The sequence below is a fragment of the Perna viridis genome, chromosome 8 (genome assembly GCF_037379345.1).
Source record: "Perna viridis isolate PV_CMFRI_1.1 ecotype Kerala chromosome 8, ASM3737934v1, whole genome shotgun sequence".
NCBI classification, from domain to species: Eukaryota; Metazoa; Mollusca; class Bivalvia; order Mytilida; family Mytilidae; genus Perna; species Perna viridis.
This window is the reverse complement of record NC_142452.1, coordinates 30861756-30886284: the sequence shown is the minus strand read 5'-3', so window position 1 is coordinate 30886284 and position 24529 is coordinate 30861756. Positions and strand designations below refer to the sequence as shown.

General features: G+C 33.9%; 1 protein-coding gene across 9 annotated transcripts; it reads right to left on the bottom strand.

The window, feature by feature from the left end:
• Positions 1-73: 73 nt before the first annotated feature.
• LOC148610200 (protein ultraspiracle homolog) lies at positions 74-24450 on the bottom strand. 9 transcript variants are annotated; one of them, XM_088542418.1, is made up of 8 exons: positions 13648-13822; positions 8055-8171; positions 6728-7041; positions 6271-6427; positions 4952-5136; positions 3298-3475; positions 1143-1358; positions 74-468 (listed from the first exon to the last, which is right to left on the bottom strand). In XM_088542418.1, exons 3-8 carry the CDS (start codon positions 6926-6928, stop codon positions 305-307), a joined length of 1101 nt encoding a protein of 366 aa, XP_088398544.1. In that variant the 5' UTR covers positions 6929-7041; positions 8055-8171; positions 13648-13822; the 3' UTR covers positions 74-304. The 9 variants fall into 9 exon arrangements, with proteins under 9 accessions (XP_088398544.1, XP_088398548.1, XP_088398547.1 ...); XM_088542422.1 differs by lacking the exon at positions 13648-13822 and adding an exon at positions 9215-9237; XM_088542421.1 differs by lacking the exon at positions 13648-13822 and adding an exon at positions 9152-9168.
• Between the last annotated feature and the right edge of the window lie 79 nt (positions 24451-24529).

The window sequence follows — 24529 nt, the reverse complement described above, 5'->3', positions numbered from 1 at the left end:
TTATAAACATTTCAAATATTGCGTAAATGTCTCTGTCTGCAGGACACATACAAGTTGGAATTAGAACATGAAATTATTTAATACATTTATTAATTCAGATTGAAATGAAACAATAATTTTTTTTACGTAATACATGAAGCTTAGGAAATTTTCCCAAAATTACAAACTTATGAAAATACATGTATTTATTCCTTACTGGCCTTACGAACAATCATTAATAATAAGAATAATTAACATAAACAACACCTTCCACAGTCAACATATGTACGTTGTAATAACGTTTAATACTTTACTTAAGTCGCTCTCAATAATCAGGCAACAGTGTCCTTATCGAAGTAATGCGCTCCAGTAACTGCCATAGTCTCTGGTTTGGATTTAATTGTGACTTTGATAAATAAAGCCGTAAGGAATTTACACAAAACCATTGCATTTCCTCTACCCTATCCGACTCTTGGAGATCAACACGGTCTGTATAAAGAGAAAAAAAATGAAAATTGAATTACAATGTATCTCCCTTGTAATGCAAAATATGGGGAAAACATACATGTACAACATGCGTTTAAAGGCAAATATGAGATAAAATTAAAAAGTAAGGTTCACTATTTACTGGTTTCCGGTCCGTACATACTATAATATATACATGCAACTTCAAAATGGTAGAAATGAAATGTCTGTGTTACATTTGTATATTTATAAAGTCGTGATGTAGCCGAATGAAAATTGAAACAATTTATTTTGAAGTTCTAACAAACTTAAGACAGACACAAAACTTTCTTTTTTTCCATTAGAGAAGCTGAAATGTGGTTTATATGCACATTTTATGATACTAACAAAGCTTCAGAGCATAAATACAATATAAAGTTAGATAAAAACTTAGATACATATTGTTTGCAGGTTTAAGATACATACAGTTTCAATCTGATTAAAATTAGACTGCTCCATTCAGTCACTGCATGCAGGATTTAACAACACTCCATTCTACTTTCTGTTCGGCTAATCAGAACTCATGTCATGATTTTGAAAGCATTATTCAAAGGGAAAAATCCGAAAATTTTGAAAAGGCAACCGAACAGAAAGTAATAATTTGAATAAGAATGATGAACCTAGAGAAGTAAATCAAATGCAATATACGATTGTTATACCTGTTGATAAAACAGCGATAGCCCTTAGCAATGTAATCTCCTCCTTGGAGATCACAAGATCTTTGGATTTAGCGATGAACTTGTACACATCCTGCAATTTGGACTTAGAATATAGATGATGTACAGGGAATTTGTATTCATCTTCAATGGAATTGCGGAAATCACAGTTTATTGAGGAATTTATCTCGCCCAGTAGGAAGAAGTCCGAGTGGCTGCCTAAAATTATATACAAAACAAAAAATAAGGACAAGCTTCCAAGGAAAAACACGGTTATTCTGAAATAGACATAATAAACAAATGAATTTCAATTTTGTTGTAAGTTTTCGTTAATTTTGGGGATTATACAATTATATAATATAGCCTAAAAATCATCCTTAAGTAAACAAAAAAATGGGATTTAAATATATAAACATAAGATAATACAATTATAGGACAAAAGAGAAAAGTAGGTCAGCGACCAAACCACATTGTTTAATAACATGCATTGATATATTAATTTAGTAAACATATAATATTCACCAGGAAAATATAGTGTACAAGTTTTCCTAAAAATCGGGCAGATGACGTACTTAAATATTTCAGAATATTAGAGTTCAGTTGGCATTAATACATTGTATGTATATTGGAAATGGCCTCATCTAGCCATCTTAAAATTTTGTATGCACTCTTTTTGCAACACATGCACAATTAAAATTCTAAGACAAGAAGGGAGTCGGCTCATTAGAGGGAGTCAGAGTTTCATATAATATCCTAATATTAATTGACGTTGATACATGTGAATGAATGTTTAAATGATATTCAGATTCAGAATATGGTTTTCTGTATTGCAACTGCCTGATTTTTCAAAATACTTGTCCTAAAATCATAAAAATGTAACAATGACTAATAACAAATTGCAATTTTCAATACAAAACACCTGATGTTGATCTGTCGTGGTCACGCCTCCCGCGTACACACACTGTCCATCAACTTGAAAATAAATATTTTAACATGTGACCTATACAGCCTTATCTTGAGTAGGTACAGTCCCTCTCTAGGGTAAACTTCCCATTTTTTCTCGTTCCAAATTCCTCATATCCCCATCCCAATTTACCCATTTACTATGGGTAATTGCTCAATCCGTAATAAACATGTAAATGATGCGTAATAAATTTGCATGGGTAATTAATACAATATTTACATCAATACGTTATGTAAGAAATGCGTTTATCGTAAATGTATGCCTTGTTATTACTGAATCCCAATATCCCATGCCCCCCTCCGACGCCCCCATGCACAACTGCCAAAAATCTCATTGCCCTGTACCCAATTTTATTTTGAAAAGGGAAGTTTACCCTCATGCAAGCAGTACTGTACGCATTATAGCATGACGTGCACTTGACATGTATTATTAAAACGTTTAAACGTTTAACAAGGACAAAGCGCATTTTTGTTTTCTTGTATTACTGCATCTTCATAGGGGCAAAATCATACTAATAAATTGCTTTTTCTGTCTTGAATTGGCCATTTCAAAATCAATTATTGATGTACAGAATGTATTATAATTACCTTTCGATTATTGCTCACTGGTTACTATGATTGGGCTGGGTAAGTAAACGTGAGAGAGTAGAGTTACTTCCCTTGCAACATATGACCGGAATTAGTGAGAAAGCTAATTATTTTACAAAATAAGATATGTTATTAAGATTATCTTTATTCAGGATCATTTTTGCAAAATATTCCTTTAAATGAGTACAGTACGGTTGCAGTCAAGACAAAAAAAATAGCAAATAAATTAATTTGAACATAATTACATACATTTTATAGGACTGTAAAGACTGAAATAAGTTTTCAATAGGTATTTTGTCATTAATTATAGTTCACAGCGTGAAACAAAAATAATAATAACCAAATAACAATAGGCCTTAAAAACAAATTGAACAGATTAAAATAATAATAAGAAGAATTTCTACTTTCATCACTGTTGTCGATATTCAGTTCAAGACTTCAAAAGCAAAATAAATTGATATATCTCAAGGGTACATATATAATATTGCAGTTAAAGAGTTGGTAGTCTAATTAAAGGATTAAAGATAAATATACATGTACATGTGTTAAATGTTGAAAATGATCAAAATTCTAACACCAATCAGTTTGTTACATGTAAACAACATACTTTTTAACAATTCTGCCTGGTCACTTTTATTGAGCCGAACAAACCCAGGAATTGACCTCATAAAATCTACCATGAGTATGACTGAACGTTCAAACGTATCAACAATATGCTTGACAACAAATGGTTCTCCAGTTCTGGTATAGGGTATATCTTTGTTGTGGTTAATATCAAGTTGTTTCTGAAAAGAAACAGCAACGGACAATGATCATTGTTTAGTTGTATATAAGATTGTTAAGTTCCAATCTGTGTAAGAATCAGGCAATGGATGGCACATCACTTTTCCCAATTTCGACATTTTGCCTAAAATATATTCAGTACATCTAGAAAACAATCAAAAAGCTATTTAACTTTATCTGTGACGTAGATACAGGCGAAAGTCCTCATAATGGTATTTACTGCCACAATAAAGTAATAGCTTAGAAGCTTCAGTCTGACAGGAAGTCAGGTCTTTCTGAACTTCGATACAAAGTTCGGTATTTTAGTATCTTCGTCACTAAAAGGCGTTTGCTATACGGTATTCAATAAATATTTTTATCCTGCAACTAAATTTTTTACTTAAAAAATAAAGGGTGTCGAATGACGCAATGCTTTATTCCTCCATGGCATAATATCGTCTCCTGGTTACCTTTTCAGTTATGAGCAAGTAAAAAAACAGGAAACATGTAACATGTTTAAAGGTGCCTCTGCTGACCGCCGCTCAAAAAAATGCTGAAAAAAAACTATTCTGGACAAATTACGCAAGTTTTATTTAGAAAATGTGGTTGCAGGATAAAAACAATACATGAGCATTGCCGAAAATATCAATTTATTTATTTGCACTCGCTTCGAAACAGTCAGAAAGCTCGGGGGACCCTCGCGATCTGGCTGTTCCTAAAGCTCGTAAAATAAATTATATATTATGCGGCAATATGCATGTATTGTATATAAATTCAGATACTTTTGTTTCGTTTCCAACTTGCCATGAAAAGTAGGCCTCTCTCGCCTTAGTAAAACCGGTCTCAGTAATTAGCGTCGAGAAACGACAAGAAGTCATTGGCGGATCCAGGATTTTAGATTAGGGGAGGCGCACAGTTAAAATTTCGCCAAGCGGAGCAAGGCGAAAATTTTTTTTAGGTTAAAGTTTGGAAAGATTCTTCTAGAGTGGGTGCTATGTAGATATCTTTTGTGGTAAAATTAGCGAGAAATTATAGTTTCAACATAAAACCGCCTAAATCTACCCTGACAACTCATGCTTTGCAAATTTTATGGGGGAGGGGGGCAAGATTTCTAGAAAAATCGACCAAAATTGGAAATAGCGACAAGAAGCTTTTTAGATATATCTACTTATTCAACTTCTACCTCTTACAGATTACACCCGCCTCATATTACTTAAATTATAACGATAATTGGTATGGTGTACAAGTCATAGGGACTACAAACCCACCGGGTGAAAATGTCAGCCCAAGGCGGCCGGCCCAAAAACATCATTATGCACAGTTACAGCTAACGAATTGCCATATATACTCAAGAAACATAAAAAATATACTAAAGGTAAAAACGAAGCAAGACATACAGAGGCCGGAAATTCCTGACTTGTCTTCTCTCTTTAAATCATTCAAAACACTTAGAGTTATATACCCTTATCCAACGTTCATATAAATTCAACATATCTTACATTCGTCTCTTCATGATTTTCCTGGATTAGAATTAAACTGTCGACGAGATTTTCAGCCTCTTTTTCGTCCACCAAGATGTTTGGTTCCTGTAAACTGGGTTCCTGTTTAATACATGTGTCTGTTCGTTTGACCTCTTTGATATATTCGGTTCGCCGTGCATGCGTATAGCGGCCCTGCTTAATAGCTGAAAAAAAAATGTTATAATCAGCATGCACTGCAACATTTAAGTAAATTTAACGAGAACAGGTATGATGTATATGTCAAAGAGACAACAACCAACCAGGATGAAAATGTCAGCCCAAGGTCACCCATTGGTCTTCAATGAACGATGAGGAAACCCTCATACCACAGGCAGGGCAGTCTGCAGCTGGCTCCAAAACATCATTATACACAAGTAAAGCGAAAGAGTTGTCCCAATATACTTAAGTAAAATAAAAAATAAACCAGTGGTGAAAACGAAACAAGACATACAAAGGCCAGAAATTCCTGACTTGGGACAGGCGCAAAAATGCGGCGGGGTTAAAGTACTTTGGCGTGATCATAACCCTACTCCTTGAAAATCTGGCCACTGTGAAAAAAAAATAAAATAAAACACAATTAAACTCACATAAAAATTAGTTCAAAAAGGTCAAAAATAAGTTTTTGAAATTTAAAGAAATTTGATGCAGGTGTTACTTGTAAGGGGACGAAGTTGAATAAAAGAAATAAAATTTTAAAGAATAATCATGCCTGTTACAGTTAAACATAAACTTGGATTTGTGTATCTTCATAAATTCATTGTGAGCTTTAATTTTCTTTTTAAATTGGAAACTAGAAAGATCTTCACTACGGTATACTGGTTGTCGGCCAGACTTTTACTATACATATTTATGTTGTCCATTTAGGTAACGAGTATACCTTCCTCATGCAGGTTAACTTTCTGTCAGACGGAAATCAGGCTCTTAGTGCTTCTAAGGTCAATGTTAAATTCGCATGATTTTTAGAGATCGTATGAAATGTACATGCAGAGTGAGGAGCAGTGTTTTATCACATTCAGTTCATCGAATATTGAAACCCACATGGATATACAGTAATTTTAAAAGTCGTGTTTAAAGGAAACAACATTGTGCACTTTTCAAAACATTTAAAATGGTGTTATTATATTTATTAAGTTTATATAATTGCACACTTAGTCTGGTATTTACATGTCTATAGATATATCAGAGGCGTGACACACCCATCACGATTGATACGACGGAATTGCAGATACCAACAAGTCTATTACATGTAGTACGGCGTCATACAATTGTTATATTTCTTCATACAGCAGATAGCTTACCTCCCTTTGACATTCCGACAGCCAAACACTTCTGATATCTACAATGAGCACAGAGTCGTAATTTTCCACCAGTGAGTATACATTTCTTATCATTCACACATCTATACTCAAAATCTTCATTCTTTTGACTTCTAACAATACTCCTACGGAAAAATCCCTGGAAATCACAATAAGAATTTATCACGTAGATCACAGAACGCCAGAAAATAAGTAAAGGTTTAGCCCTAATACACGTAGTAGTTTCTGTTACTTCAGTTGTAAAGGACATTTGAAACGAATATAAAAGGTCACTGTGAATTTGCAGTTACTTTTTGTAGAGTTAAACCATTTAAAACAAGAGAAACATTCGAACATTGGAACGTCGTCCATACGTATCTAGCACTTCCATCGAAATTCATAAATGTATGTCTCAATTAGCTCTAGACTAATTACAGATACCCGAGAGAGAAAATACTACCTTGCATGCTTCACACGTATTGGCACCATAGTGAAAGCCGGAAGCTTTGTCACCGCATATCCGACATGGTGGCAGGAAAGCGGTCATCTGACTCCTCGGACTACTTTTTCTATGAATTGTTTCTAAGGTAACATCTTCCTGCTTAATCGTAGGAAAGATAATAGGAAGACCAGTCTGTGATAAGTCCAAAACATCCTGCATTTTCAAATATTGGTAAAATCTGCTTCTTGTATTTTTCTCTAATCCAGGATGTGATGAATCACTAAAATATTTTAGGAAATTTACTTGTAGTTTTCTCGGTAACTCTATTCAAACTGAAAAAAAGTAGGATATTGAATTAAAATTCTCATATTACAAATAGGTAGCTCCAAAAACAGACTGAACGTACTCGAGCGAAAGAAAGGTTATTAAAGCCTATCAATTATGAAACCTCGCATGTGTGAATTCATTTGTTTGGGTGGCAAAAACAAATTTATAGTGTTGCACTAGTGTAACGTAATTGGCCTTGGGGCAGGTAGAGCATAGGATGACTTTTGATACAGTAAGCAATCTGCAGACCTTATTGAAAATATCAAGTTAAATAAAACACTTCCTCGCCCCGATATTTTTTTTCTAGTTTGGAGCCCTTAATTTAACTACTTTTACCAAGGTTATTTTTTTTAAATCGTTTGTACTTTGGTTCCAAATATTGGCATTATTTCAAAAATATATTTCTACAATGAGAAAAGAAACGTGTTTAGTAAATTAGATTTTAAAAATCAGTCGCCATTGATTCATGTATTTTTCTATCGAATACAACTGTAATAAAATTAACAAATATTGAATATTGATATTGGTGCCCAGTTTGGTACTTCCGATGACATATATTTTTGAATGTCTGTATCATTATAAAGTAAAGGATAAAAATTCATTTTTTCAAGAATTGAATCATGACTATCATGACTATCACTTCGTTGAGAATATAGGTTGTGGAATAAATGGTCCATTAACAATGCGAGCCGTTTTTTATTCCACGCCTATAACGGTATCAGACCCGCTTAATCTTCTAAAACTTCATTGACAAACTTTTTCGTCAATCTGTATTTTAAAGCAGTTTCTTCGAAATTCCATTGAGTTCATTTTCGTAGACTAAAAATATGTGTCAGGTTTAAGGCGAAACCAACGGATAGTTTAGTTTAAACAGGAACTTATAACTTAGCGGCCGCCATTTTCTTACAGAAAAGCTTAGTGATCGCTGTATAATCATAGGAGGGCAGCTAGATAATTTGTATGCCTGTGCTAAATAAAACATTTTGTTGCCTAGCACCAATCGGTAACAAATACATACATGTACTTTAGGCTTCTCTCATTTCTGTTTTTGGTGTTTCCTGTTTATTTCGATTGATTTGTTTTAGGAACAGGATAGCTTCCAAAGGTTTCTACTTTTGTAATTCATGTACTCACACTAATGAAACAAATAATACTTTATTACTATCGTTATTATTTTAGGGGTCATGACTTCTTACACCAAAGATTATTGCTTCCCCTCTATTCTGTATTTTTTTTGGTCCCGTTTTCATTCTTGATAAAAAAGTTTATTATATGACTTCGTTCGACCTGGTAAAAACATAGGTACTGCATTATATTAAGAACAAAACAGTTTTAAATTTATCTATTTTGACTTTAAACGCAAAAGGGAAAGTTAAAGAACTAGCTACTCCAAGTGTAAAAATACAGACGAAAAAATCATAAGTTTTCTTCTTTCATAATTATCGCTTTATTACTGTACATGTAAGTTTTGCGCTTCGCGTTATAACGAGAAAAAAAAAACTAGTGGAAGAAAAATTATCTCTGTTTATATTATAATCAAAACTAAGTCAAATATCTCGGAATCCATGAACGAGGACTACCTCCTTTGTGAACAGTTCAGAATTATTTGATAAAGCTTTCGATCATGCCATAGATTCCGGAAGTGGACATTTATCAACCTGCTTTGGCTGTTCACTAGAAATTCAAAAAAAAAACTTTCGCGTTTTAAGATTTATCGAGGAATAAAATTTTGTTTTTATTCATAATATCAAGTACATGATAAATTTCGATAATTCACAACAATTATCCGCGATATTTTGAATTCAAAAAGGTAGAACTAAAACTCGTAGGAGGAAAACAACGAAATACTATGACAGGTTTTAAAATGTGAGGATTGCTGAACACTTGTCTGTCATCATGTCGTGTCTTCGAGCCTTCTGGGAGTTTCTATTACACTTTTTACAATTTTTGATGAAATTAAATAACAAAAGATGAAAGCACGCAGTATTTGATTAACTCGATTAGTGAAATCATTGATGTGCATTTAATGATCAAAATTACATTGCTAAAGTGACGGATTCTGAAAACCATATTTCAATCGTTCAATTCAATCCTAGAAGAAATTCGTTTCCCTACCTTATACGCTTGTAAATCTTCGTTTAAAGCATTTGTTATTATTATCACAAAAATGTTTCTTACTTTTCATCGAATAGGACGGTTGGAAATCACCCCTCAAGTACATAATCTTCTTTATTTACCGATTGGCTAATGTTTCTTATAATATAACGAACGTCATCGAGTTATTTAAAAACATACTTAATATGTCAGTGACTGAGCAAGTGAGACGTCCTACCTTTAATTTTCTAAGTGAGAAAAACTGAACAATGAGGTCACTTACAATTTGGACAAAGTGGTTACTTACATGTAGAAGTCTGACAATTATTGCTCCAGGTACAAAATGTAAAATTTAACTGGATAAAATTATGTTTAAATAAAAACTATACGTTTTATAATAGTCATATTCACAGACTGCAAATATCTTTGTTTAATAAATATTCAGTACTAAATTTTGCCCACTTTTGGGTTTGTCTTTGTTTTACTTTTTTGCTAAATATTTCTTTAGTGTCGTCAATAAATTAAACAAATAAAGAGCTGTATCCCCGATGGTAAGACAAAAAAGAAAAACGATGATAATCCTGTTTTCTGCTACCCTACTTTCCCTATTTGCCATGCCTACCCTACATATTTCATGGCCATTTGGCTGAAGCGCCGTTGAAGCTATGATGGTTTTCAAATAGACTCAATGTACAATGTTTTTGAAAAATTAATTTGTACATTATATATTTTTAATTAAACTGATTCACATTTCCTTTCCTTACGAGAATCGGATTAATTTTTTAAACTCAATGTTATTAGAGAAAATTTGTGTTCATCGGTCTGAAAGTGTGGTGGTCTACATTCACAGGCAACGGAATTTTGCTCAGTCACTGACATATTAAATATATATATTTTTTTCGTGTGGCTAAGATATTCGTTATAAATACTTCCATTAACTGAAAACATGTGTCTCTGTTGTTAATTTAAAAGAAGGTATTCCAACTTTTGGCAAAACTCATTAATTTAGATTTCTCCACATTTCCGGTAAAGGTTTTTTTTTTTGGTAAAATGATAGGTCACACAGTTTTCACGCGGGAAATCGTTTTTTTTTATGGAATCCAAGTAAAAAATATAATTGTTAAAGCCTAACGATGCTCTTACTAACTACTGAAGGCAAATTTGCTTTGATTGCGATCTTTTTGGAAGACCAACAAAGTTTCATACAAAAGTTTATCTATAGACGAAGAAAAAAAAGATGTTTTTTTTTTTTGTTTTACCAGTATGAAATAACAAACTATTATTCATTGTATATAATTGAAGTACATGCATGTCAAGTTCAAATGTGATATATTGTCACTGATGACATCTAGTGAAATTGAGCTTCAACGCTTAATTGATATTATTTTTTCGTGTGGCTAAGAACTTCGTCGTACGATGCGGACGAGGGAGGTGAATAAAAAGAATGTCTATCCGGTTTCCTAAATGATAACAAATTATACGAATCTAGTAAGATAAAATGTGTCTGGCCTTTCGACCCAAATGGGTGACGTGGTGTCATACGATGTCCATGTTTAGAATGACTTGCGTCACTACACAAGGTCCTTTTATAGGACTTGTTTTAACGACTCTATCTATAAAGAATACCAACATACAACGCATATTTTTAAAAGAAAAAAGACTACACACGGGCCCCCAAATTAGAAAATGTAACCTGAGCCCCATATCCCTCACCATTTAATGAAACACGACGCTTCTTCCAATATTTAAGAGACTATCAACGTTGATACCAGAGATATTTTTGTATGAATGGCGTAGAGTTTTGTTTTGTTAAAATGTATTGTTTTAAAGTCATTTAGAGGCAAGAGAGAACAAGTGATTTGTAGCCTGGATCTGTCCGGAATTTGACCGATCCGATTCTAAAAATATAGTTAAACTGGTTGATTTTTTTAACATTACTTTTTTTCTTAGCTCCTCACTTCGCGCAAAAATTCTTAGAAGAGTTGCTGTTCTTTATTTCTAGTGCTATCCAACAAAAATTGTTACCGCTGCCTGATGGGTAGAACTACTTTGATTCGCATATGACTACAATTACGGCAAATTGTTCAAGAGGTTATTTTTTAGTGTAGCGGAAATGGCCGAGTAGTTCTGATTGCTAATCTTGTTTGTTCAGCACTTCCTTATATCGTAAACAGATGGACCCTGGTCAAATTGACACCTTACTAACAATAACCTTAACTGGAACCCTGTCAGGGAACCCTAATAGTCATTTAGATCGAAAAAGGAGATAATTGGACATTGACGTCACGTGACTAAGAATTTTGTGAATTTTCGTTAAATTCTATTCAGCGGTTTATAGGGAACTGCTGTTTAGTTTGAAGATAGTTCTACGGAAGCCCATTAGTACCATGTGAAGCTCTTTTTTTATCTTGTTATAACAACTTAACTAACTTGTTATATCAACTTAGCTAACTTGTCATATCAACTTACTAACTTGTTATATCAACTTAGCTAACTTATAGTAATATGATGATGTTGTGCTAAAAACTCTAATATTTCAGAATATCTAAATCAAAGGTCAAAATAAAAGCGGCATATCCTTTCTCGGTCCATTTTAATGCAATTGTTTTGGGATGTGGCCGTTTAAATCGTTTATATACATGTTCTAAGTTGATATAACAAGTTAGCTAAGTTGATGTAACAAGTTAGTAAGTTGTTATAACAAGACAAAAAAGAGCTCCACATGGTACTAACGGGCTTCCGTATAGTTCACACTTAATCTACTGAAGATTTTAAATTTGGTAAATTTAAATGACCAAAGGTTCACAGGACATACAACACCATTGTCTAGTCATTTTAAAAAATAAATCCCGCACTACAAAACAATAAATGATATCAGTGTGCCAGCTTTTTTTCTCCAAAGTTCCATAACAAATCAACTAAACTAAAGACTGAGGTATTTCCCTTTATTTCTAAGTTTATAGTTCTATCTAGGTAATTTGTTTCATTTTTTACCATTACAGTAAATGGTGAAAACAATCATTTTTAGTAAACATGAGTTATGATCTCTAAATGATAACATTTTCAACACAAAAATTGGCATGTGCTACCCACCGCTAGGGGCTTCTTTGATTTGGCATTTTTAAGAAGTAAAGAGGTAACCAGTGATACTACAGATACGCTATATCTTTGAATTAGAACTACTGCAAGTAACACATATTTCATTTTATGCCAAAACCATATTTTATTAACAGTTACAATACTTATTTGAACCTGAACTTAAACAGAACTTACACGGCCATCACAAAGGTTACATACTAAAGTATTCAATACACATGCACAAATGTACATTATGAATGAATTACAGTCATCAATGATTTTTGTTCTTACTATGTTGGATTTCTAGTGTAATCGAAAGAATTTCTGATGGAAATAGAGAAAAATACAATTAGGCGAATCCTTAGATACTGAATAATATAATACAGTTAAACACACACTGTAATGCAACACCGTTTAACTGTTGAAGTTATAGAAAAAAACTCCACAGAGTAAATTATAAAAAAATAAATTTTGCAAAGTAAAATTGCATTTTGTTCACTACCCCAAGGATCTCCTTTTTAAGTATTCATAAACCCCAATAAGAAATTTATCACACACTGTCGATATTTGACCAAACTGTCATAATCTTACTGAGGAAAGGGTACAACAGACTGAACCAATATCTGAACAGTGTCATAAAAGTTGTCTCCAATGTATCCGTTTAGTTAGACAGAATATGATACAATTCACATTCTATACACATGCAAGAACCATCAGGCATGGAGACAACATATATGGTCATTACCAACAACAATCACTTGCAAGTAATAGCTGAATGGAACGGTGGTGCCTAACAAAAAATCAATTTCGTATAGGAGGAAGAAATCCAAATGTGAAGGAGAACGACAGAAAGAAAAAAGAAGTTGTTGAAAATTGAAAGAATTCCAAAAGTGACTAGCACTCATCAGTAGTGGATCGAGAGATTTATGAAAGGGAGATTCGAATCCGGACCCCATATTTTCTCTCAAGGAAAAATGTAAAAAAAAATGTACATTCAAGATACATGCATGTGATCTACATGTATATAATGATAAAAAATGAATTATTTGACTATTTATTGTGCTGTATTGTAGTTGTTTCCCCATGTTTAATAAACAATATGACATTTTCAAACAAATTTAAACCAATTTCGTAATTAAATACGGGAGGATTGGACCATCTGAGTCCCCCTTCGATCTGCCTTTTAAGTTCTCTGCTTCTGTCCGAAATTGTAAACAATTTACTTTCGTTTTAACTCAAATGTATGAAAATACCTTCTGAACATATATTTGCAATGACTTTGAAGTATAAATTTGGTTTTATCAACAAATTATTGAATTGATGAATTGATTCAAACGTATAATTAACAATTATATACATTTACATACAGGAAGTTCATTACTGCCAAACTTAGGAAACTTTGATAAAAAAAAGTATTAAACACAATTGTAAGTAATTACCTCACCCAGTCTATCCGCAAAGAAAATAACGTCCGTTATAGAATAACCGGAGTGGACAACTGGAATTAAACGTGACCCTGAGATGTGAAATCCGAGAAATCTTATTTTGAACCTAGTATGTCCTTTAAATAGGGCAACCACCTAGATATGCAACTGACGAGGAAATATGGAGGTTTAAATATGTGACGCATATAGCGGTTAAAATGTATGCTGAAATTCAGTAACATTTAACAGCTTTAAATTTTATAGTATAAAATAGGGGTCAGATTTTAGAACAGAATTTTTTATTAGATTTTATCATGCTTTGCGATTTTATAATCACCAGATTACAGTGATTGTATATGTAGCACGAAACGAACTATTTTGTAAACTTTTATTCATACTAGCAGTTATATTCGTATAAATGAATGGTACGACCCATTATGGTCAGAATGTAGGACGTTACTTATCAAAATATTTTCAGTCAAATGTATTCTGAAAATTTGCTGGATGCAACATTACTATAAAAGGAAGCATTTGCCATGTTTAAGGGAAATGTTTTGAGACAAAACCAACAAATTCAGACTAACAATTAAAGGCTCTGAATTCCAAATATCCTACAATATCCTACAACTTAAATTATCAACAGAAGGGCACTATTTTTTGACACCATTCTTACTAACAAATGAAAATTTTTTAGAAAAAAAATCAGCTGAGACAAAATGTACGAGGGAAGAACCGTCTATACCATTAACCAGACGTGGAGCCAAGGGAAAGGCAAGTCTGCGAACGCCCACACGCTCACCCTCAACCCTAAAAATAAATGGGGAAAAATAATTCGCAAATTTTATCCTCGCTATATTTTTCCTTCCACTCGGTATTTAACCCTAAACCAAAGTCCTGGCGTCGATTTCACAAGAAGTCTTACAAGTGTGAAATAAAATCTTATATTATGACGTCACAATGCTATTTCAGGTTGTGACGTAATTGCTTACGATCAACTTGATACTTACGACTTTTTTTGTGAAATCGACGCCTTGATTCACTACATACACAAGAGTGGTATTAGTGTTTGCTATGATGAGTAATTTAGTACAGTGGTACCTCGTTATTCTGTAATGATTGATTACTCTAGGATGTGATTTGTTAAGTTTTGACTTAGTAGTACTTTTGCGGATAAAAATGTGACTTTGGCGAAGTGCAAATAATTTCAATTTTGAAAAGTGAGAACAAATATTTCCAAAGAAAAAAATTATTCTAACGAAAGACCAGGTACATATACAGCGATTAAATAATTGAACAATGATTAAATAAATGTACGTTCTTAAAACTGTAGGAAAAAGGAAGAACGGGTAAATACAAATGTATGCGTAAAACTAAATGTATAAGCAAAGTTTGAGCGGAATCATAAATACAAACTTAAGATACTGAAACTGGGATGTAAAAACGATTCATTCAACAATTTAATTATTCGTTTGAAATTACATATAATTATATGTCGCTATAATGAAGGACTGTATATCAGTTTTCCATTGCCCTCCGATGAAACGTCTCTTTCAGCGCACACCTCCTAAAGAGCATTCATAATTCATGTTTTGCAATGATAGTGTCGGTAGAGAAACGATCATACCACAAAGCAAACTAAGACACCAGTCATGGTGTTGTCTGATGTTCAAAGGCAAAATGATCATAGGTCCGCTACAGGTAACTTCTGGTGACCGAACGGAAATTCTTATCTTTGGTATTAACGCCGCACACATATATATACGCGATGAAATATAGTGCTACTATTGAAAGTGTTGATGTAGGAGATACATTTTTGTATGTTGATATAGGGTAACCAAAGGAGAAGATATGTTGATATAGGGTGACCAGAAGTAACCAACGAAAATATTTTGATATACAGATGATATCAGTTCGAACCCTTCTATGCCATTCAGAGTGTTACGTGTAAAACTACTCGCAATTGTATTATCAGTACGAAAATGATTGTCACTGAACAGATTACTACTGCACTTAACGATCTTTCAAAACCTTCAAAACCTACATATTTATCCGCACGACATATTAATCTAGCCATTAATAAATACTCGTAATAATGTATGTTTACATAATTTATACCCGAACCCCAGCACCATCCCTAGGATTCATCATGGCGTAAATTTGTATCCATGTGAAACACTCGCCTTCAACGATGCTTATTATTAAACTTTTCGAGTAAATAACACTCTACTACTAAGATAATATAAGAAATGTAGCAAAACATTGTTAGAAATCAATATTACATTGACACATTTGTAGCAGAAGGCATGAGGAGAAGTGTATGAAGTCCACAACGCAGAATTATAGATTCGGCGTCTTACCGGATTGACTACCGATCGAACATTACACCTTCCAGTCACAATTAAGTAATTCCCTCGACACTAATCAAACTGGCGAAGTGAAAGAATTCACTACGGTTTTCTATATTACAATTTTTTTTTACATAGCTATACTGAGAGTATGTTTTATCAAGGTATAGATGCCTATTTCTGGAGAGGTAAGATTTATGTTATACTCTACCGGAAGTGGATATGTTTTATGATAATCTTTTTTCTAATCATAGCACATAGTTCAATATTAAATGACTATGCTCTTTTATCTGTTCCGTGGCTTGACTTTTTCAAAACACATTTTACTTTGAGTTTGTCTTTACTTATTTAAATAAATAAATAAAATAAATAAATCATTGATTATATTATACATGTATATTCGAGATGTGCTATCGTATTACATGTAGTTCGTTGGCCGAAAATACATTTTACTCTTTCGAAATCTTTTACTACATTGTTAATTATCACACGATTTATTGCCTTGTGATATTAGGTTCAAGATCAATTTCAAAATTTTCAGTAAACAAATTATTTATGAATATAGCATGTTTTTTTGTGATTTTTCGTTGCCTCAATCTAGTTTTGTCGATTTCTGATGATTGTCCACCATTTCCAAATTGTCTGCTGTGCATGTAGCAAGATATTCGGTAAGAAATGAATGATCTCGTTCTTATGTCAATGTTGGTCATTAGCGTGTCTTCGTGTCGTTATTTGACTTTTTAGTTTAGATGGGAGCTAATGTCATCGTTCTGTTACCGTGGATTTCATTACTTTTGTTGTGGGGGCCTTTTGTTGAGTTTCACCATATCTGTTCTGTTTTCCATATAAATATCGTTAAGCACTGCCCCTAGTATACTCTTTATATACAATAATGTATATATGTACATATAAACCACCTACTATGCATCTCACATATTTATTGTATGGTTGCAGTGTCTAATGTTGAGAAAAGATGGAGTGAAATGCTTTTTACAGTTTGTTCAAGGTTCTCTTCCTTGGATGGCAATCATAATGAAAGAATTGTCATGCTTATATTTAAGATGGATCAAGACCTGGTGGGAGCGCACACCCTACCGTTTTCAGGAAGAGCAGGGGTGGTTGCAATGAAAAAAAACACTGAAACATGACGGTGCGCATCCTTCTTTGGTCAGTAAGCAAGCTCTCCCTTCTTCAATCGTTTAACCCCCCTTTTGCATTAAGCATAATATGCAAGGCATTACTGTATACACTTAACATATACGGCTTAGATCTATATTGGATATTGATAAAATAATGAATATTTTACTCAACTGTCTAAATGCCCATCCCAATTCCTTGAAGGCCGCACATTTGCGATACAAATTGGGTTGCTCCCTCAGATTCGGCCTCTTTTAAGGCATCCAGGTTTGCACTGAGTTGGTATAAGTGATCGCAAAACTCAACTGAAACTAGGGAGTAACAACAAAATTATGAAGTTCATGTCAAAGAAAGAGGAAGAAACCACATCTGCTTTTTAAACAGCTGGAAAAAATAATAGAATCATTTTCACACAGAGCTTCTATTAAGATCAACTTGAATGCTGTGACTATGATTTGGCTCTCCATTTGAAAATAACTTAGGTAAGTTTGACTTCACATGTATTAGTGTAATGCATTGTTCTTGATTTTAAAATGTAAATCCTTTTCCCGCCAAATTGATATTTTGAAGTCATACGATCTCAAGTAGCAAACTGTGTCTGAACTTTAAAGGTTTAATATCGGTCATTAAATTTGATGACCTGGCCAAATTTTTTAAGCGATAACACTGCCCTCAATTCGACCAATTCTTCTTACATTGAATGTGCTTATTTACAATGTGTCTGTATTAATCGTGGACTTTCCATACAGAAATTTAAAAAAGGAACTTGAATCTATTTTCACTTTGCTTTTTATGATCAAGTGCAAATTACAATGCTAATTATTAGTTGGAAGCACGTGTAAGAGGCCGTAACGTGTGGAATTTGACCACGATAATTACACGCTGGGACCCGTGTTTCCATTGGAAGTTTAAATTTCTTTAAGAAAAGCATATAGAAGAAAAATTAAACATAAAACTCTAAGAAATAACGCCCCTTGCAGGCCCGGGTGTCAAAAGAATAGGCCTGCAGCAGCGCTAAGCTTGTCGTAAAAGGCGGCTAAATAGTGCTCAGAACCCTAGCCGGGGGCTAGGGCGCTCTGTCCACAGAGCAACTGGATTGTGTGCCCCAGGTGGTGGACTGGGGTACCCCTGCATGTTGCATGCTGGGGTTGTCAGGCTATAATACGGAAAACCTGACCGCAAACCATACTGGTGCACCGTGTTGGGAAAGATGCCACGTTCCTCGCACGTTAAAGAACCCTGCTGTGGTATTCGATAGGAGTAGGAACCATAGGACTCCGCCACAGGAGGCTAAATTGCCCGACCCTACCCACTTCTCCCTCTTTACAGTGGCAATCAAAATTTGTCGACCCCATTATCCTTGTTTCCCATCCCATTTTTCATTTCATCATCATTTCATGTTCATTTTATCATCAATTTCATGTTCATCGCCTGAATATAGCTGAAATTATGCTGCTCGGGCGTTAAACTCCAACAAACAAACAAACATTTTATCGCAGGAGAGATGTCATTCTTTAACTTTCTACTTATCCATTACTGACAGTTCACGGTTAATTCGCAAGATGTGTATTATTTCAAGATGTATTGTGTCCTTATTTCATTTCTGATGGTGTGTGGATTAGTGAAACATTAAAGCCGTCTCTTTACATAAACAATAATACCCGAAAACTAAGTGTATAATGAACAAACGCTTACAATTCAAGATTTTAGAGAGAAAGAAAATTGTGTATATGTATATGGAATTCCAAAAATTTGATGAAGCGATTTTTGTGTGTAGATGTATGTGTGATTTTTGTGTTTTGTGTTTTTGTTTTGTTTGTTGTGTTTTGTACATTTCGTTCTAGAAATTTTGTAGACTAAGTATTTTATCGCATTTGATTGTAACATTAAGTTTCACTGATAGTTCAGTCCAACCAGCAATAAAAAAGAAAAAAAAGAAAAAAAGAACTGGAAGCCCTGTTTGCACAAGAGCCCCGCGTCATTTGTTAGTAGTGATTGTTTCGTAGTAAATCAAATGTGTCTGTAAGACGCTAATGATTCCCCCGCTCGTTAGACTTGCCAAATTAAGAACACGTTTATTTTCCTATGAAGACATGGTTTGCAGATTCAGAAAGGTTATGTACTATTGGTTGATGCAGTAAATATTTGGTATGTTAGGCTAAGCACTGCAAAAATACTTGCGGTGTGAAAAAGAGGACTGATGGGCGGACTGACGGAAAATAAAAAATGTTAATACCCCCAATAACTAATCCCTAACTTTGTTGCTGGGGTATATTTCTGACAAAAATTAAAAATTCCAACTATCACCCAGTTCCGTAATATGCCACAAAAATCAAGATCCTCTGACTTTGCACACCATCGTTATGTGTAGAAACATCCTGCAAAAAATATATTTTAGATGTAGTTCAAAATCTACAGGAGGAGATAGCGCGACAAGCCATATAGCCTTATTTCCGATGAAAATGACTAAATCTAACTATCACCAATTTCCGTAATATTTCCGGAATATCAAAATCCTTTGACCCTGCACACCTTCATCATGTGTAGAAATATCCTGTAAAATATTTTAGATGTAGTTCAAAAACTGTACGAGGAGATAGCCGGACAAGCCATGATCCATATATTTTATGAGTAAAATGACTACGTGTAACTATCACCAATTTCCATAATATTTTACGAAAATCAAGATCCTATGACCCTGTACACCTTCGTCATGTGTAGAAATAACCTGTACAATATTTCAGATGTAGTTCAAAAACTGTACGAGAACATAGCCGGACAAGCCATGTTTGTAATCCGGAAGGACAGGGGTCAATTAATATGACCCCGACTCTTTGTCGCGGGGGCATAAAAACACATTCGTTCTTTGTCGATGATCTTTAATGGGAGACAACTCGGCCACCTGCCAATATGGTGTGTAGGTCTTGTTATGTGACTGCATCGTTCCATGAGAATGGGTTCTCCTCTACCATTCAAATACATGGAGATACGTCTTAAACATAACATTGAGTTCAATATTAAAAGCTATATATATTTTTGTGTAAAAATACTGATAAAAAATGACAAATATCTAGATATACAAAATAAAAATGTTAAGAAAAAAATAGAAGATTAAGAATTGTGATGCAGTGTTTTCGTTTTCCCGGAAGTAAACAATAAAATGCAGATCGGTCTTCGGATTTCAATCGAAAAATCCGGAAGGGAAACTGAAACTAGAACGAGACTTACAAGCCCTATCCTTGGAAATCGCGTCATGTTTTAAGCGAAATCAAAGTCATCTAGCTGTATATTGTTTTTAATCATAAAATTGACAACAAAATTAAGATAAAACTGCAATTCACGCAATCATTAAAAGTTATAAAAATTAAAAATCCTGCAACAAAGAATTGACGTCATTAAAAATGAATTTTAAATTACGTGCTATTACTTTTAATTCGATGTTAATCACTCATTTCAGTACTAGCAATTTTAATACCCACACAATGTTTAGCTATCGTAATAAGTCACCCGTAGTTCTAGGCCATTCAATAGATAAGTTTGAACTATTTAAACCCGATTGATCGCATTCTAATTGTTGACCGCTTTACACACATTTATGAGGTCACCCGTTCTACTCTAAAATTATCTTTGCGCATGTCCATTACATTTATTTCTTCACGTTTCGTTACACTACTTCAATTTTTTTGAAAGCTCATTTATTTAAAGACATGAACATAAATTTTCTGTTTGAATGCCTTAGATCAAAAGCATTTTAGTTAATAATTATGCTAAGCGGCTTTAAATCACTTGTTTCAATCGAAAAAAAATTAAAATAACGAATTGGCAGTTACTTAAAGCGTTTTTTTTTTATAATTCTAAATACACTTTTTAAGCGTCGTCCCATTTTGATTTGTTAATGTTTATTATTTTCTGTTTTCATGTCTTGTCACTGTCTTCGGATTCTGATGTCTCTGAATTATTGTGTGTTTTTTTGCCGATAATTATGGTCGGACAATATATTTTTTTTTCGTACATTCGTTGTGCCATTATAAACCTCTCCATACAAATACCAGTTGGTTCATTTTTCGCGGTTTCACACCAAATATACATAGTGATTAAAAAGTGACCTCAAGCCCCGTGCAGGTCCGGGTGTTAAAAGAATAGGCCTGCAGCAGCTAAGCTTGTCGTATAAGGCGACTAAATAGTGCTCAAAAACCTAGCCGGGGGCTAGGCGCTCTGCCCACAGAGCAACTGGGATGTGTGCCCCAGGTGGTGGAATGGGGTACCCCTGGCGTGTTACATGCTGGGGTTGTCAGGCTATAATACGGAAAACCTAACCGCAAACCATACTGGTGCACCGTGTTGGGAAAGATGCCACGTTCCTCGCACGTTAAAGAACCCTGCTGTGGTATTCGATAGGAGTAGGAACCTTTGCGCTCCGCCACTGGAGGCTAAATTGCCCGACCTTACCCAACCCCCCTTTTTCCAGTGGCAATCAAAATTTGTCGACCCTATTATCCTTGTGACCTATCCTTTCTTTTTTTCATTTCATGTTCATTTTATCATCCATTTCATGTTCATTGTCTTAATATAGCTGAAATATGGCTGCTCGGACGTTAAACCCCAACAATCAATCAATCAAAAGCTACAAATACCTGGAAATGGATACGATAATGTCTAATATTTTTGTTCAAGGAGATTAAAATATAGAACTCGGTGATTTATTCGCCATTTTCATTCATACATTTGTAGATAACATGTTCCATAATGTGTGCATGCTCTTACATATAGAATACTCATGGTAATATTATCGGCGAAACAGATATCATGCATTTGTACACAAGTCATGTATCTCCTACATGTAAAAAAAAAACGCTTCAACGACCTACATATACCTTGTTTCGGAGCATACCGATGTCGTTTTGCCTTCGATGCAAAGACACGCTTATTTATAAGATTCGAGTTACATGTGCATGTACGTAACTGTACAAAATGACTCCCGAGTCTCATTACATGATCTTCATCGCTTCATTTTTCCATAAATGGGCTGACATTTTTTTCATCCCGATGGGGTTGTTGTCTCTTTGACATATTCTACATACATATTCTCCGGAAATGAGGGAAGCACTTTACGTATAATTTACATGTTAACTCGTGTCAAACTTTCGAATATTTGTGTTTGGTATCGTACAGGTACTGTACTCATGGTCATAATGGATTGTTTTAGATCAATACGAGAATATTTAAGTATATGATTTATCATATATTTTAAAACTTATGGAAACATAATTTTACGAGCAGTAAATAAATATACATGTAACATACAAATCTGCATTCTTCCCCAAAAGCACACGCACATCACACCTTTTCAAGTAGGAAGAAAAGTTAAAATATACATATAACTTTTATCAACATGCTTTTTGTGAAATACAGACCCTTGTGGATGAGCAAAGTGTTTATTTAGCATGCTCAAAGGGTCTAATCGTAAGTCTTAAACGTTTGAAATCATTTTATCGGGTGCTTTAAAAACATACATGTATGTAAACACTATCAACAAGTTTGGTTGATTATATATATATAGCGAAATCATTGAAGCCCATAATTAGGAACTTTTATATGCCCCACTGACTACAAGTATATATGCATATCTAAATACATAGCAAAATTGTAATAAGAAATAAGATAAGTAACGTTTATGAAGCATATTAGGAAATACAGAGGTAATTACATCTAACTATTAATAGGCATGTGACCGTATAGATTATTCCGTAGCCATGATACGTATTTTGATCAAGACTAAGAGAATGTCCAATTAGAAACCAGGCAATTTCTATGATATGGCTGACTCGTGGCGTAAATTTTATCCCACGGATTTAAATTTAAAACTTGCTTAATTTTTTTAAAAATTTTAAATATTTTTATCATATATATACAATATGTACAATAATACAAAGATTTTTTAAATCGACAGTGGATGGTTTAGAAAATGATTTTAGTCCTCTGAGAAAGCAACCAAATTCTGTATAAAATGAAAGAGTGATCTCCCCTTTTCAGTGAATGTCAATGCTTCCTATGTAATTTATTTCTCTTTAACCGCAGTTAATCAAAAATCAGCATTCAATTTGTAGAAAGAATGCATTTGCGATATGAAAAAGATGAGTTTTTTAAAACAAAATTTGTTTTGTTTTCAAAATTTCGTCCTCTTGACCATATATCACCCCTGCATGATTCTTAGACGGAGTTGTGCATTAGATATCGCGTGTTTGGAGATAAAGTTGCATTATTAGCGTGTGACACCTTTGTTTTTATTGGCAGAGAAATCAATTATCTTCTTATCAATTTGATCTCTCAATGTTTTCTTACATGCATGGCAAATTTAATTCATTAAGTGTGCTTAAAATATTATTTAAAGTTCGGTGTCAAAAACTATGGTCATAGAAAGGTAAGCTGAAATGTAAATAGGTGAAAATATCGAACGTTCTACCTTTCTAAAAACATTAGTACTGACCGGGTACTTGTTTTCTAATCTGGCTTGAATGCTACCTAGTAAGGCTTTACATCAGATTATATTGTTTTAAAATCTGCTCGCAAATAATACATGACATTCATGGGGACCTGTCCAATCAAACAAACCTTGCAACAATTTGGACAAGGAGCAGTGGCGGATTTTTCAGTTTTCGGGATCGGACCCTCCTTTTGTCAGAAAAAATTGGCATAATTGAGCAAAAAATTGCCTGGAACTCCTTTTTTCTGGTGCCGACCGGAATAACCTCCATCACCCTTTTCAAAATCTCTGAATTGCATGCCACTGAAAACATTGTAACTGGAAAAGACACGGCCCTGGAGTGTAGACCGAAATAAAGTGAAGCCTTGAATTGTAAGGGCTTGCTCCCACTATCGAATAAGCAGCTAGACTAAAATTATTCGTGTTTATATCATACTAGCCGAGTTCGCATTTGATAGTTGGAGCAATCCCCTGTGCTTTGATTCCATTATTGGCTGACATAAAGTGCCAGATTTTACATCGCTAATTAATAAAATGGGGTTCATCACGAATTTGTGGTCCGATACGAATTTCTGGTCCGACACGAAGGTAATGTAAACTCAAAATCACTCCACATTATTAAATTACAGATTGACTGGAGATAAGAAATAATCACCATATCACGCGGATTAATTTTGTGGTACAATAAATAATGCTTAACAGATTTTCGCTTTGCCTTAAATATCTTGAAACAATATTATACTGTACCTTTACCACTGTTTTCATGTCTCCGCTAAGTCTTTGCGCTATGTTTTCATATTTTCATTCTGCAAAAGGTGCCACATTTACCATTCACCTACACGTATTTTGTTCTCTGCAGTACTTCTGAATGGAACACAAGGTAAGAAAGATAACTCTAACTGTAATTCGCTTTTAGTTTTCCACCTATACA